Raw genomic sequence first — 16,949 nt, 5'->3', positions numbered from 1 at the left:
CGTTTTAGGTACGCGTGGTTGACTCTTAACTTTTATAAAGAATATCTCTTTGGATTTGAGACTTTAGTCTTTGCAACTTTACAGATCTTCTTTATGCACCAAGAGCTTGTAACACTCCAAAGAGAAAGGAAAAATTGAAATCACATCATATGACCCCTTTAAGATATTTTTGATGAAATCCGAGAGCTTTCTCCATAGACAGCAACGTAACTGAAATTTTCAAGGCCCAGAAAGGTAGTAAGGACATCGTTAAAATAGTCCATGTGGCATCAGTGGTTCAACTGTAATTTTATGAAGCTACGAGAATAAATTTTGTGCGCAAAGAAAACAAAAATAGCAACTTTATTCAGCTATCTTTTTCTCTTCTGTGTCAGATTAGGATGCGCTTTCACGAAAGTTAAAAAATATAAAATTATATAATCAAAATATAATCATATATAATCAAAAATATAATCATGTAATAAAAAATATAACCATATATAATTAAAAATATAATCATATAATAAAAAAATCATAATCAAAATATAATCATGGTTATTAATTGTTATTACACAACACATCTAAAGTATCCAGATAAAAATTTATTCCAGGATGAATAACCAGCAGGCAAATATTGCAGATGATTGTGCTTAGTAAGTGGAGAGAAGCAGAAATAGACTCAAGCTCGATAAATATAATTGTGTATATCTGTCTCTCTCTGTCCATCAGCTGGTGAAGCTATGCAGCGGGATGATCGAAGCGGGTCGTGTGTACATCAGTGCCAATAAACTCTTCGTCAACGGCATTCGAGACCTGTCTCACCACTGCAAAAAGGAGGAGATGATCTCAGTAAGTATTTATTTCTGAATGACTCAAGTAATAGTCACACCTTCATGAGCTGTGTTGATTTTTTGATTATTTGTTTCATTTCAGGAATGTCTTGAAAAGTGTGGCGATAGCCTTCAGGAAATCGTTAACTATCACATGGTAAGACACATGTCCCTCAGGCTCGCTCTGCATGGCCACATGTCCCATAACAAAACATACATGCACACGTTTCAGTCCGAGGTCATAATGATTCATCATATATTACCGTAACCTGGCGGGGCGTGTAGTTCTCTCATGGGTGTTTTTATTATGAAACCATATTACGTGTGCCGTCGGGTGTAACTCATCCCAGAAGCACGGGGTGTTTCACATCATATGTGCTTGTTTTTTTAGTTTTTTTCCCCCCAAAAAAAGCCATTTGGAGAGTCATAAAAGGCATCTTAGTGTTGAGTTTCAAAATGTTTGACCTTTCTGTCACTTTTATTGAAAAGTAAATATAGTTAGGACAGGAAATGTTTAGGAACTAAAGGAGGAATTGGAAATGTTGCAAGCTGGATTCGAACTTGAGCACCACAGATCAATGTAAAATGGTTTGTACATGTGAAACCACTCATAATCACATTTACTGGTTCATCTGAGACTGAGTTGCGTCATCATGCAAGAGTCTTTGGGGTGTTTTCCTGCTCTTGAGGATCGAGTAATTGAAAACAGAGACAGAGTGGCAATCAGTGTGCAAAACTCTACATGTCTCCTGTTACCGCAGCCACCTTCACTTTTAAAGAAAGAGGAAATACCAGGGCTGTGGTATAAAGGACTTGTGGCTTTTTAATTGTCAGCCCAAAGACTGCTGATCCCTTCCTGCTTGTAGCATCAGCAGCATTTGAACAGAAAGAGTTCGACGTTTCCTTTGTTCTCTGGGTTTCTTGGTCATTCTCGCTGCTTTTATGGGTAATTAGACTCAGTTTATTCTTGTGATAAACTGTTTTTGTGAGACATGACTGCGGTGAACACTGAATTCCTGCACTTGACCAGAAAAACGTCACGGTCACACCCTCAAGTGAACTTGTTTACTAAAACTTTAGAAATCTAAGAAAATAGTCCAAAAAATTTAATTATTTTTATAAATAAAATGTGTGTGTGTGTGTGTGTGTGTGTTTTTAGGGGAACTAGGGGACCATTTTAAAAACTGTCATAGTTCTACAGAAAATATTATAATGGCTTTACAATTTTTAAACGTTTTTAAATGCACAAAATCTTTTACCGTTAAATATAGTAAAAAATAATTGTACTACTTTGGTAGTACACTAGTTAATAATAAAAATTGTAAAATTAAATAAAAGTGTTAAAATCTTGAAAATTAATAATAATAATAATGCAAAATATATTTTCTTGGTAGGTAAGAAACATTTTTTGTTGTTTGTTTGGCAAGGTGCTTACTTCTTGACAGCCTTATATATTTATAATATTTATATATATACTATTATAGCATACTATATATCATTAATATTTTGAATTAGGTTTTATTTTTATATTTTCAGTTTTCATTTAAATTTTACTTTGTTTTAAAAAATTGTATTATGGGCTTTTTTTCATTTTTATTAGTTTAAAATAAAATTTTAATCTATTTGGCTTTCATTTTTTCATTGGCTTTCAGTTTTCATTTTAGTAATTACATTTTTAGTACTTAAACTTATTTTATTTTGGTTAGTTGCCAAGGGAACTAAATTTAGTTCATTTACATTTTTCATCTAATATTGATATTTTTATATTTCATTTTATATTATATTTCAGCTTTAACAAAGTAATGAAAAAGATTTGTAATACTTATAATTCTAGTTACAGTAACAACAGTGCTTCTTGATTCTTACACACAGCTGTCTGTCTATGGTAGGAACGAGAGATGAAGCCTGTGTGCTGAAAGAACATTACTATAATTCACTCCTCTTGTTCCTGCTCTCTCCTGTTTTTCTCGGGTCAAAGCTGTTAGCCTGCCACTCTATAAATCTGAAGCCTGGCCATTTTACTCTGGATCTAGTCTGCCTGCCTCATAAATCCAGGACGCCCATCGCTGCCAAGTCCCTGGATGCTGTGAATCACTGATGGTGGAGGGCAGATATTATATAATTTTTTTTATTTAAATCAGGATTCATTGACACATTGTGTGCGTTTTTAGCCTTTATTATGACAGGACAGTTAGTTGACAGGAAGTGAAGTGGGAGAGAGATGGGGGCAGGCTCGGGAAAGGTCCTTGAGCCAGGACTCGAACTCGGGACGCCCAAAGCGCAATGGAGCTATATGTCAGCGTGATGACCATGATGCTATCAGCGCCGACAGTCACTAAAGCAATAAGCCCCAAGAAGCCGTGGTTTACAGTGAATTTATAACAGCTAAAGGGTGTTGTTATAAAACAGTTATTCCATATACGTAGTAAGGTTTCACAAAATAAAACAGAGCAAATAAAGTGTAATGATATTAATAAAAACATTATTCTTCCGCCAAACAATGTAGTTCCTCTGAAACGGTTGTGGTTCCAACAAAGGGGTTGCAGAGCAACACACAAATGTAAACAAAGGTGTATGCTTGTAGCATAATTTACAACAGCTTCGAACGTGGCTCAGCCAATCGGAATAAAGGACTGGAACTATCCGTTTTATAATGTAATTTCTTTTATCAACCATATATATATATATATATATATATATATATATATATATATATACGTAGGTGCCTCATTATCATCGACTGTTTCTATGGCCGCTATACGTAAGCCGTCCGCCATCTTCAACTTGACGGAGTGTTGTCATACCTGCAGAAGCTGTGCTGTTATACCGACTGCCAAACACTGCTTCTGGGTAGATTCATCTATGTCAGACATCTTGAATATGCACACTTCAAACTTTGTGCCTCAAGACGCATTGCACCAATTTTGTCATCAATGACATCCAATGAGTTCTGCTCACTACAGTAGGTTCATGTCCTGAAAATATAGATTTTTATTTTCTCTGACGCGGAGTAAATTTGAGGATACGCCATATTTCAGTGTTCAGTGGAATAAGGCTCTTGTCAGTGCCTGTATCTGATTCACAACATAGGGAATAGAATGAGACATAGCTTTTGAAACAAAAAAACCTGATTTAAAAGTGCTCATTTTGAAGTCTAATGTTTTTCTTCTAAGTTTTGATGCTTTTAAATGATATATTTCATCACTAGAGCCATTTCTCAATGTGTTATTTTCCGTTATAGTGGATTTGTGGAACATTATCAGATGCTGGCAAAGTTCAAAGTCTCAATCTGTTATTTTTTCCCTGGGAAAATTATTTTATATTTTTAAACTTAAAGGAACAGTTCACCCAAAAATGAAAATTCTGTCATTAATTACTCACTTATGTCATTCCAAACCCATAAGACCTTCGTTCATCTTCAGAACACAAATTAAGGCATTTTTGATGAAATCCGAGAGCTTTTTGACCCTCCATAGACAGCAACGCAACTGACACGTTCAAGGCCCAAAAAGGTAGGACATTTTAAAAATAGTCCATGTGACATCAGTGGTTCAACCTTAATTTTATGAAGCAATGAGAATACTTTTTGTACACAAAGAAAACTAAAATAATGACTTTATTCAACAAATTATTTTCTTCCGTGTCAGATTTCTATGCACACTCACGACAGTACCACAACATCAGCAGCATCACGCACATGCATTTGTGGTGCTTTCATGAATGCGCAGTGGAGACTGACGCAGAAAAGAAGAAATTGTTGAATAAAGTCGTTATTTTTGTTTTCTTAAGGTTGAACCACTGATGTCACATTGATTATTTTATCGATGTCCTTACTACCTTTCTGGGCCTTGAACGTAATAGTTGCATTGCTGTTCCGAAGATGAACGAAGGTCTTACAGGTTTGAAACGACATGAGGGTGAGAAATTAATGGCAGAATTTTCATTTTTGGGTGAACTATCCCTTTAAAGTTTCAGTCTCTGTTAATCGTAACTTCATGGAAAAGAACGAGCAATACAATTCTTCAAAATTTCACTTTAGTGTTCAACACAAGAAAGAAAGTCATAGGATTTGGAATAAAATGGGAATAATTACAGAAATGTAATTTAAAGAATACATGATGTAGAAACATTAAAGACATGCAGCTAGAAACTAAACCACCAGATTACACAATTTACAAGATCCAGGCTATATTGACTCTTGCTATCAGTGGAGTTTGGTTTAGCTTAAAGATGACAATAAGATATAAAGTGGGGAAACATCTTCCAAAAGCCTTCCAAAACTACTTACTGTGATCATTCCAAACCCATAAGACCTTCGTTCATCTTCAGAACACAAATTAAGGCATTTTTGATGAAATCCGAGAGCTTTTTGACCCTCCATAGACAGCAACGCAACTGACACGTTCAAGGCCCAAAAAGGTAGTATGGACATCGTTAAAATAGTCAATGTGACATCAAGGGTTCAACCTAACCTGATTTAAAAGTGCTCATTTTGAAGTCTAATGTTTTTCTTCTAAGTTTTGATGCTTTTAAATGATATATTTCATCACTAGAGCCATTTCTCAATGTGTTATTTTCCGTTATAGTGGATTTGTGGAACATTATCAGATGCTGGCAAAGTTCAAAGTCTCAATCTGTTATTTTTTCCCTGGGAAAATTATTTTATATTTTTAAACTTAAAGGAACAGTTCACCCAAAAATGAAAATTCTGTCATTAATTACTCACTTATGTCATTCCAAACCCATAAGACCTTCGTTCATCTTCAGAACACAAATTAAGGCATTTTTGATGAAATCCGAGAGCTTTTTGACCCTCCATAGACAGCAACGCAACTGACACGTTCAAGGCCCAAAAAGGTGGTATGGACATCGTTAAAATAGTCAATGTGACATCAAGGGTTCAACCGTAACATTATGAAGCTACAAGAAAACTTTTTGTGCTTAAAGAAAACAAATATATTGACTTTCTTCAACAATTTCTTCTCTTCCGTGTCAGTCTTCGACGCTGCATGTTCACAACAGTACCACGACGCACGCTAAAGAAGTATACAACTTTGTTGCCTTTGAGGGCATCGACTTTGCTCTTTACTTCCTGCTAAAATCTCCAGACCTCGACTATTGCTCCATTATGTAACATGCACATTTCCCGAAGTAAGAATCGGCTAATACTCTTTATCATTTCAAGATTTTCATTTTTGTTTTACCACAACTGAGGGTCTGAAAGCCAGTTTGCTTTCTTTCCACTTGAAAGCAACACAGAACCCTTTGACCGGCGTCATTGATCTTGTACTCTTCCTGCGATGTTTCAGCATGCTTTCTGCAACACATTTTTTGAATTAAACTAATTTAAGTATACAGTTCATGAACGGCCCAGCCGTTTGGCAACCAGGCTCTGTAAAGTGTTCTCGTATGGAACAGGTTTTTTTAATTAATTTTTTTTATGCAGGAAGTCAAAAGCTGAGCAGGCAGTTCAGAGTCACATGCAGACCATTCCAACAGCTTGCAGCCAAGTGCTGAACATGCTGTCTGCCTCCAAAGCGTGTCACTTCCATTACTGCTCCAGAGAAAAGGAGGTTACCATCTGATATTCCTCGGTCAGACATTCTCTGCGGCCTGCATTGTATTTAGTGCTTCTTCACTGATGAACTTTTAGAAAATTAAAGTTTTAAAAACTTTTCTCTCTTTCACTACTATATTTAATTTGACTACTAAAAATGTCCAAAAATAAATGACAAAGGCATAATGATATATGGTCCAACCAAAATTTATTCAGACACCTTCAACATTTCTCACATTATCACAGTTTATTCGCTATAGATTAGAAAATGGTAGTAAAATATGACGAACTCAGTTAAACTCATCTTGATAATGTCAGATAACTTTGATAGAAAGGTGTGTAATGGATTACAATCAACCAAAATTATTCAGCTGTTAAATTTAAGTACACAATTACATACCAATTTAGGTCAACCAATTACCAAGCAATGCTTCATTTTGTTCAGTCTGTGGTGTAAAAAGGTCGCATTAGCAATTAAAGAAAAACACTTAAGCAAAACATGGTCAAGTCAAAGTCAATTTTTATTTTATACTTTATTTTGCTATCCTCACTTACATAAATGAACTATAGTGTCCTGCACGCGCTAGTAAAAAGATATCAAAAATGATATCTGGTGTCTGAATAATTTTTGGTTTGACTGTATATAACGAACAAAAGTTTATTCAAATGTATTTGTTGTTCATTTAATAAACCTCAACCCTTGAGACATAAAAGTGCCTGAAGTTGAAGAAGTTCCCAGTTAATGCTTTCATTCTTTCTTCCGTTCTCTCATCCTCTTTTGTTCCACTGCTGAAGGGCTTGCAGAAGCTCCTCTCTTCAGCTACAAGAAAACTTTTTGTGCTTAAAGAAAACAAATATATTGACTTTCTTCAACAATTTCTTCTCTTCCGTGTCAGTCTTCGACGCTGCATGTTCACAACAGTACCACGACGCACGCTAAAGAAGTATACAACTTTGTTGCCTTTGAGGGCATCGACTTTGCTCTTTACTTCCTGCTAAAATCTCCAGACCTCGACTATTGCTCCATTATGTAACATGCACATTTCCCGAAGTAAGAATCGGCTAATACTCTTTATCATTTCAAGATTTTCATTTTTGTTTTACCACAACTGAGGGTCTGAAAGCCAGTTTGCTTTCTTTCCACTTGAAAGCAACACAGAACCCTTTGACCGGCGTCATTGATCTTGTACTCTTCCTGCGATGTTTCAGCATGCTTTCTGCAACACATTTTTTGAATTAAACTAATTTAAGTATACAGTTCATGAACGGCCCAGCCGTTTGGCAACCAGGCTCTGTAAAGTGTTCTCGTATGGAACAGGTTTTTTTAATTAATTTTTTTTATGCAGGAAGTCAAAAGCTGAGCAGGCAGTTCAGAGTCACATGCAGACCATTCCAACAGCTTGCAGCCAAGTGCTGAACATGCTGTCTGCCTCCAAAGCGTGTCACTTCCATTACTGCTCCAGAGAAAAGGAGGTTACCATCTGATATTCCTCGGTCAGACATTCTCTGCGGCCTGCATTGTATTTAGTGCTTCTTCACTGATGAACTTTTAGAAAATTAAAGTTTTAAAAACTTTTCTCTCTTTCACTACTATATTTAATTTGACTACTAAAAATGTCCAAAAATAAATGACAAAGGCATAATGATATATGGTCCAACCAAAATTTATTCAGACACCTTCAACATTTCTCACATTATCACAGTTTATTCGCTATAGATTAGAAAATGGTAGTAAAATATGACGAACTCAGTTAAACTCATCTTGATAATGTCAGATAACTTTGATAGAAAGGTGTGTAATGGATTACAATCAACCAAAATTATTCAGCTGTTAAATTTAAGTACACAATTACATACCAATTTAGGTCAACCAATTACCAAGCAATGCTTCATTTTGTTCAGTCTGTGGTGTAAAAAGGTCGCATTAGCAATTAAAGAAAAACACTTAAGCAAAACATGGTCAAGTCAAAGTCAATTTTTATTTTATACTTTATTTTGCTATCCTCACTTACATAAATGAACTATAGTGTCCTGCACGCGCTAGTAAAAAGATATCAAAAATGATATCTGGTGTCTGAATAATTTTTGGTTTGACTGTATATAACGAACAAAAGTTTATTCAAATGTATTTGTTGTTCATTTAATAAACCTCAACCCCTGAGACATAAAAGTGCCTGAAGTTGAAGAAGTTCCCAGTTAATGCTTTCATTCTTTCTTCCGTTCTCTCATCCTCTTTTGTTCCACTGCTGAAGGGCTTGCAGAAGCTCCTCTCTTCTCCATCTCAGTGACTGTGATGCTTCACTGACTCTTAGCACTCTGGCGCTACATAAAAGGCCTGTGCTTTCTGAGGGACACTAGCACACGTACATTGGGCTACAGGGCACGATTAAACCTCCTCTCACTCAGTCGGCTCATTCAGATCTTCCTCAGTCTCTCTCTGAGTCGCCGACAGTCAGTCATCCTCAGACTCTTGATGTCTTTCTTAGACTGTTGTGTGGTTTAAAAAGAGATTTGTTTTGTGGGGGGGGGTTGCCTATTTTAATGCCAACCAGGAACAAAAAACTAGTGTTGCTGAAGTTTATTACATAGGACGTCTACTCACTAAACTTTACGTTGCGTGCACTTGTGCCATGTTCAAAATCACCCCCATACCCTTATTCACTATTCCCCACATTAGTCCACTAATATAGTCCACTAGTATTTGTTCCTCCTCGTAGGGCGGGACGATATGACCTAAAATCTAAATCTGATGTATGTTCAAGTGTTTGTTTTGCAAATAAGTTTGGTTGTAGTTATTTGATTTGGGACGTAACAATGCACCCCGAGCCAGTTGAAAATTGATAAATATATGTGACGATTCAAGTCGACTGAGATTAAATTTCATTCATTCATTAAATGAATAGCAATACATTTGGGGCTGAGGGTTTATATGAATGTATCTCTGAGGGGAACTGACTGCCTTCAGAAAAGTTTAGATGGTGTCCTCCATATAATACATATTAAAGTAGTGCAGTGCTGCTGTGTTTACAGCGGTAACTAAGGGTGCTTTCACACTTGGTTCGATTGCTTGGTCCGAACCAGAGTTTGATTGCTCCCCCCTCCCCCTGCCCCCGCTGGACAGTGTTCACATTATATTATTTGGGTCCGAACTGTGGTTCGTTTGCGTCGTCAAGCCAGCAGCGGTTTACCCCGTTGCTTAGTAACGATGGCGCAGGAGAAGACGGCAAAATGCGTAGCAAGGCTCTCTTCAATTTTATATTTGTTTTTGAACCGTTGGTTTTGTTTCCAAAGCTTCAGTACATAACGGCACTTACGTCTGTCTTACGAATGTACTGCAAATGATCTATAGTACTCTGAAGGTGAACAGAAATGAGATATACAGCTCTCTGCTTGCAGAGCGTCAGTCACGCTCATCAAGAAAGTGAGTGAAACACACACAAACACACATTTTTAATAAATAATACGTCATTAATAGCGGTTCACTTCCGTGATTTGGCACGATTGCGTTCACATCAGCAGCGAACCATACCGGAGTTCACTTGAACCGTACCCCAGACCACCCTTCTTAAGCGGACTGGAGTACGGTTCGCGGGTGCGCACCCGAGTTCGGAAGACAGCATTCACATCATCCAAACGAACCGAACTCTGACGTCACTCAAACCCGGGTGCGCACCAAAAGTGCTAGTGTGAAAACGCACCCTAAGGAAATGCAGTATTGCTGCTGTTCCAGAAGCGCCACCTGCTGGCAGAGAGTGAATTTCCGTTTTAATACAGCACACCTGCTGTTTTTGTTTCATTCAGATGTTTTATGTAGCATAATTTCGCAGAGCTAAAATCAGACCACTCTGTTTTTGCTTGAAATTTCGAAAATATATATATATCTTTATATATATTTTTTTTTGGATCGTGATTACAATGCAATGGTTGCCTTTAATTTTAAATAGAAAGAGCACAGGCAAAGTCTTAGTATGAGATTTCAGAGAGATTTCTTTCATTAGTTTTATTTATTTGTTATTTGACATAGGCCGCATTTTGCAGCATTTTGAAACAAAAAAAGGACACCTTTTAATTTATAGTTTCTTAAATCTCATTTTGTTCAAACAATCGTGAGACAAATAATACGTCATTAATAGCGGTTCACTTCCGTGATTTGGTACGATTGCGTTCACATCAGCAGCGAACCATACCGGAGTTCACTTGAACCGTACCCCAGACCACCCTTCTTAAGCGGACTGGGGTACGGTTCGCGGGTGCGCACCCGAGTTCGGAAGACAGCATTCACATCATCCAAACGAACCGAACTCTGACGTCACTCAAACCCGGGTGCGCACCAAAAGTGCTAGTGTGAAAACGCACCCTAAGGAAATGCAGTATTGCTGCTGTTCCAGAAGCGCCACCTGCTGGCAGAGAGTGAATTTCCGTTTTAATACAGCACACCTGCTGTTTTTGTTTCATTCAGATGTTTTATGTAGCATAATTTCGCAGAGCTAAAATCAGACCACTCTGTTTTTGCTTGAAATTTCGAAAATATATATATATCTTTATATATATTTTTTTTTGGATCGTGATTACAATGCAATGGTTGCCTTTAATTTTAAATAGGGCTTGTTTTCCCAGCTTGGTAAATCTGTTGGCGATCAAATATTCAATATCGCTACTCGTAAGTACTTGGTACATTATCAGCACAGCGGGAGACGTTCAAACTAATATCACGTAATTTACGTCTCTATGGTGATTGGTTGGTATACCAGAAGGGAGGCTAGCCTCCCCTACGAGGTTTCTTTTCTCAACACTCCTCAGCGCTGAAAGTGAACACTCGATGCTGATTGGCTAATTTTTTTTTTACCAACGGAGGCACGAGAGCTCCGCTCTCCCCCGGCCTCCCCCTCCCCTTCTCTATCATTAGCGGTTGTAATTACATCAGCAGATTCGGCACATTCGCGATAGAAAAGCGGCGCTTTCCAACTTCAGTAACATGTTATGGTATTACAGCTGTGAAATTACAAACAAAAAATACACGCGCTGAGATATGAACTGAAATTAATTGTGAATTTTATTAACATTAAATCGTCTTCCTCCCATTTTCACCTCAAAATTTTGGGGAAGCTGTGCCTCCCCTGGCTCCCCCGACGAGCCGCCACTGGTTTGCAGGAATATGGGCGTGACCTTGATACCGCGGCTCCATGTCATAATCACGACTGTGCAGACTCCGCCTCCTAATGACATCATTACTACGATGGAAGGAAGTGGAGATGCATCGTCCATTTTTTTTTTTTTTTTTTTTACAGTCTATAGTGTCGAGTTGTTACTGTTGGGTTAGTGTTGCCACCTTATGGACAAACTAATTAGTGTGAGCTGAGCATAAATCTGTAGAGAGAAAAATCTGGTTTATACTATGCTGAAATTTTGTGTAAATGTGAAAACTGGGGTATACTTTAGGCATAAGGGTTCAGGGAATGTTCATATCTTTAAGTCTGAGCAGCAGTAATAATGATGCTTGACTTAGCAAACATCACTGATGAGAGAATTGGGACATTTGAGGTGGATGGATGGAAAACGCTGATTCTAGTCTAGTCCTTTGCAAAATGCAAAGGCTGGGAATTGATGGAACTGAGCAAAATGCAAATCTCTAAGCTTTTCTGCTTCTGCTTTTCCCTGTACTCCCTCTCTCTCTTCCTCCCTCGCATGCCAGCTTTACCCTCAAGACATGTTGCCCTCCTGTTCCATGTGACATGCTCTGTCACATGTGCTCTCGTTGCAGCTTATCGCTGCCATAAAGCTGCTGCGTCTGTGACCAGAATTGAGATGATTGCAGCGTAAAGCTTTTCCTCTAGTTTCGTTCTGCTGACATCATGTATGATCCACAGTGACCCTGGCACTGACACGCCTTCATTCTTGTGACCTTACTTGCAAGACCCCCAGGGCTTGACTGCATGAGCATGTGCAGATTGTATTCTCATGCATGACGCTGTGTTTGCCTGTCGTGTCCTGGAAGATGCCACTGTCTGCCAGCATCCATCCTGTGCAATGCATCTGTGACCTATTTAACCCTTGACCTGCAGTCGCCCACCGTGACCAACTGTGAGAGGGTGAGAGATGGGTGTGGGGCTCTGGTGCAGTCTTTTGGGTTTACAGGAACAGAGCTGCATCTGCTTTGCCATCTGCTGGTGATTTCAGAGAAGTGCACCCTTAGTATTCAACTAGCCTACAGCCAGAATGGTTTTCAAAGCCTTTGGCTGGCTATTGCTACTAACTAAAAACTGCATTTCATGCACAGAAATGTAGGCATAATTTTAGATTTTGGTCCTAATTGAGCATAGTTTTTACACTACTTTACATTTAGGTCTAATTGTTTGTTTTCAATACATATATGTGAAGGATTGCTCTAGCAGTCTCTGTAGTGCGCTGGACTGTAATATAGTAATGACACTAATTAATAACTATTGATTTTTGCTCACAAAATCTGCATTATTTGATCAAAATATTAATATTGTGAAATATTATTACAATTTAAAATGTTTTAATATATTTTAATAAACTTTGAAATGCAATCAATTCCTGTGATGCAAAGCTGAATTTTCAGTATCATTATTCCAGTCTTCAGTGTCACATGATCCTTCAGAAATCATTCTAATATGCTAAAACATTTACTATTATCAATGTTGAAAACAGTTGCACTGCTTCCAATTTTTTGTGTAAACTGCACATTTAAAAATAATTATTTGAATTGAATGTTCAAAAGAACAGCTTCATCATGTCATTGCTGAATAAAAGTATTAATTTCTTTAAAAAAATAAACTAAAATATTACATTGTTATGCCAGTAGGTGGCGACAAGTGAGTGTCTTTTAGTATTATAAGTTTTAGAGTCATTGAATTGTTCACAAAACTGAACCGTGAACAAGATTAAATCACATGAATGATTGTCCAATTTGTTGACCAATGAAGTGTCGAAATGAACAAGAAGAATTTGTCCACTTAAAAGGTTCGTTCACAAAGACACACAACTACATCAGGGGTTCTTAATCCTGTCTCCCGTTTAACACACCTGATTCAAATCACCAGCTCATTAAAAGAGAGCTCCATTAATGAACTGTGTTCTGATTGACATGGTCCCTACACAGTGTTCACTGTGATGTCCACTTCGCAGGGCACTTACGGTTGAATGGAAGAAACCTCTAAAGCAATAAGAGAAACATACAAAATGTGCAGAGTGGGGGGGGGGGTCGTGAGGACCAGGATGAAGAACCGGTGCACTACATCATACCTACCCAATTAGAAAACATCTGTGACAAGTCAGGGCTCTTTCCACTGCCCCCTGCTTTATACAAAATACCATTCTACCCACTCAATATTCTTCTGTTTGACACAGATACATTTGCTTTCCTTTTGTATCTTTTACAGATCCTGTTCGACCAGGCACAGAGATCCGTAAAGCAACAGTTGCATAATTTTGTGAAGGAGTGAGTCCTTTATTCTTTCTCCTGACCTTGTTTCTGTTTTTAACCCTTTTCCTGCCCTCTGTCATATATACCCTGCAGCATGTCTCTTTATGTGTCAATACGCAGGGATGTTCGGAAGTTTAAAGAGACGAAGAAGCAGTTTGATAAGGTGCGGGAGGATATGGAGATCGCCCAGGTGAAGAACGCACAGGCACCACGCAGCAAACCGCATGAGGTGGAGGAGGCCACCAGCACCCTCATCACCACCCGGAAGTGCTTCCGACACCTCGCCCTGGACTACGTGTTACAGGTATTTCAAAATAAAAGTGATAGTTCACCCAAAAATGACAATTCTGTCATCAGTTACTCCCCCCTTAAGCTGTTACAAACCTGTATGAGTGGCTTTCTTTTTTGGGGACATAAAAGAAGATATTTTGAAGAAAGTTGGTAAACAAATAGTTGATGGTCCCCATTGGCTTCCATAGTATGGGAAAAATACTGTGGAAGTCAATGGGGACCATCAACTGTTGTGTTTCCAATTCTTTTTTGTGTTCAGCAGAAGAAGAAGAAAATGGAACAGCTTGAGAGTGAGTGAATAATGACAGAATTTTCATTTTTGGATGAACTCAATAAAATGGCATGGAAAATATAAATTTGGAAAATATCCAAAACGATGAAAACAGGGAATTTTAAGAGGGAGAGTTTAAAATGTGAATATTGTAATCACCCTCACATCATTAGCAATTTTTGAAAAAAGTAATTGGGGTCCAATGTTGTTTTGGGCCCCACCGACTTTCAATGTGTAGACAAAAAATAAATAAATAAAAAAAAGAAGTTGCTGTCTTAAAGGGGTCTTTTCATTTATTTTGAAAGATGAAGCTCGTGATTATGGTAAGGGGCGTTACATTTCCGACGAGTGCTTGTGGTGTTCGGCCAATCGCAATGCACTGGGTCAGCTGGCCAATCAGAGCAGACTGCGCTTGTCGGAAGGAGGGACTTTGTAGAAAACGAAGCGTTTGAGAGAGGCGGGGCATAGAGGACCTACAATAATGTACAGTATTTGAAAAATAATGTGTTTTTTGAACATTAAAGCATGTCAACATATTCTGTTACACCAAATACACAAAATAATGATCTTTAAAAAAGCATCATATGACCCCTTTAAATTTGTTCATTGTACAATTTGTAAGTCAATCAAACTTACATTACATTAAACTGACTTAAAAAAGAGTTGAATCTTGTACAACTTACAATTTAAAGCTGAAAATTGCTTAACTTATTTTGATGAGTTAAAGTAATATAAAAACACATAACATATTGGTCATTTTTTTACAGTGTGGAACATTTTTCAAAAAAAGTCTAGTATCACAACTCAGAAATATATATACTTACACTGCAGTTCTTTAATTTTGTTTGTGAAATTTAGGCCACAAACATTTAATTTTCCTTCTCCATAAAAGCTGTTTTGGTAAAAACCAAATGCAGAATGGTGGGCTTTTCATTTACTACAGAGAAATGGCGAGTAGCCATTATGTTGTGCCATAAGTTTAATTTAAACTGATATCTGAGACCATTTCTGCTTCATGAGGCTGTTAAATATATTTAATATGTTAATGCATCAGGACAAAAACAGGTTGCAGTGTCTCTAATGGCCACTGTGTGGAGCAGGGTCATGTGTGATCACTGACATACGAAATTAGACACATGAATAGCTTGTTTTCCCCATCTAAAGTCTAAAAAGACTACAAATTTGGTTATTGTGGGTTAAAAGTGACAAGAATGGATTGAGGGCCACTGCCAGGGGCCCTAAAAATCTCAGGATCCTTTTGCCTCATTGTACCATGATTCTGCCCTGCCAAAAATTGTTAGTTTGTATAAAAAATAACAGCTTTGTGGTGAAATGGCTTAGTGGGTTGGAAACCAAAGGTTGTAGGTTTGAATCCTTTTTGTTAAAGGGGTCATATGATGCGATTTCAAGTTTTTCTTTCTCTTTGGAGTGTTACAAGCTGTTCGTGAATAGATAAGATCCCTAAAGTTGCAAAGACTAAAGTCTCAAACCCAAAGAGATATTCTTTATCAAAGTTAAGACTTGTCCACGCCCTCCTAAAATGCCTCGTTTAAACACGCCCCCATATGTTTACGTCACGATGTGGGAAGATTTGCATAACGCCGCCAAATGTTCATGCAAAGAAAGAAGGCATAACTTCATTGTTGTTGCCGCCGGTGCCGCCATGTTGTGAAAACGCTGTGTGTTTCGTTGAGAAAGTGAAAATACTTTGTTTGGCCTTCCAAAATAGGACACGACTAGAAATCAGTGGTTAAGTTGTATTTACAACACTGTTCCAGAACACTTCAACCCAAATATTCAGATGTGTGCAGCACATTTTATGGAGGACTGTTTCCTGGAAGAGTAGACTACAATAGGGGTCGACCGATTATCGGCCTGGCTGATAATCGGCGCAGATATTAAGCATTTTTATGATTATCGGTATCGGTCATTTTCAAAACCGATTCACCGATAAAATAACTTAATTTTGAAACGCGCTATTTGGCTCTGATGCAGCCTGTCAGAACTCACCACTCTGTGGCCTAAAGCAGTCTCCGCCCACTGCTCATCTGATTTGTTGGGAGTCATGAGTCTGACCAATCAATGCGGAATTCACTCTCACTCCAAAAGCGCTTGCTAATTGGAGCTGCTTCAGTAATCACACATCAGTTGTCTCTCAAAGGTAAGGCAGCAGCAGATGTTGCTTAAGTTGCAATAGATCCCAATCCACTAACGTTGCACTGAAGTTGCAAAACGGTAAAAAGAAAATGTCCCTGTAAATCACTTCACCTCATATTAGGAAGGCTAATTTTTTATCAGAATTTTTGATTATTGATCAGAAGGTGCTCCTTAATTTTTTTTAATTAGGAGGACAAGTGCTCTTGATTACAAGAAGAAAAACACCGCTCTTAAACTGGGTGTGTGACAGGTTTGGCCGAGGAAAAATTCAGTCAAAAGATTTTTTTTTTGCTTTAACCCCTGACTACTACAACAATTATTACAATTTTTGTTTAAAAGAGTAATCACACAATATGCTATTTCTTCCCTGTTTTAATTTTAATGGTAAACCCATTAAATAAAGAGTTTGCCAAAAAA

At 37.7% G+C, this 16,949-nt stretch overlaps 1 protein-coding gene across 1 annotated transcript in view; it reads left to right on the top strand.

The window, feature by feature from the left end:
* The first annotated feature begins 591 nt into the window (after window positions 1–591).
* LOC107555987 (arf-GAP with coiled-coil, ANK repeat and PH domain-containing protein 3-like) overlaps window positions 592–16,949 on the top strand; it is a 53,490-nt gene continuing 37,132 nt past the window's right edge. Inside the window, exons 1-5 of the mRNA XM_016238951.1 lie at window positions 592–606; window positions 709–828; window positions 913–966; window positions 13,770–13,828; window positions 13,934–14,117. Coding sequence (XP_016094437.1) covers window positions 592–606; window positions 709–828; window positions 913–966; window positions 13,770–13,828; window positions 13,934–14,117 — 432 coding nt within the window. The remainder of the gene's footprint in view (window positions 607–708; window positions 829–912; window positions 967–13,769; window positions 13,829–13,933; window positions 14,118–16,949) is intronic.

The sequence above is a fragment of the Sinocyclocheilus grahami genome, unplaced genomic scaffold (genome assembly GCF_001515645.1).
Source record: "Sinocyclocheilus grahami isolate Dianchi unplaced genomic scaffold, SAMN03320097.WGS_v1.1 scaffold552.1, whole genome shotgun sequence".
Classification (NCBI taxonomy): Eukaryota; Metazoa; Chordata; class Actinopteri; order Cypriniformes; family Cyprinidae; genus Sinocyclocheilus; species Sinocyclocheilus grahami.
The sequence above is the reverse complement of the archived record's forward strand: the minus strand, read 5'-3'. Positions and strand labels throughout refer to the sequence as shown.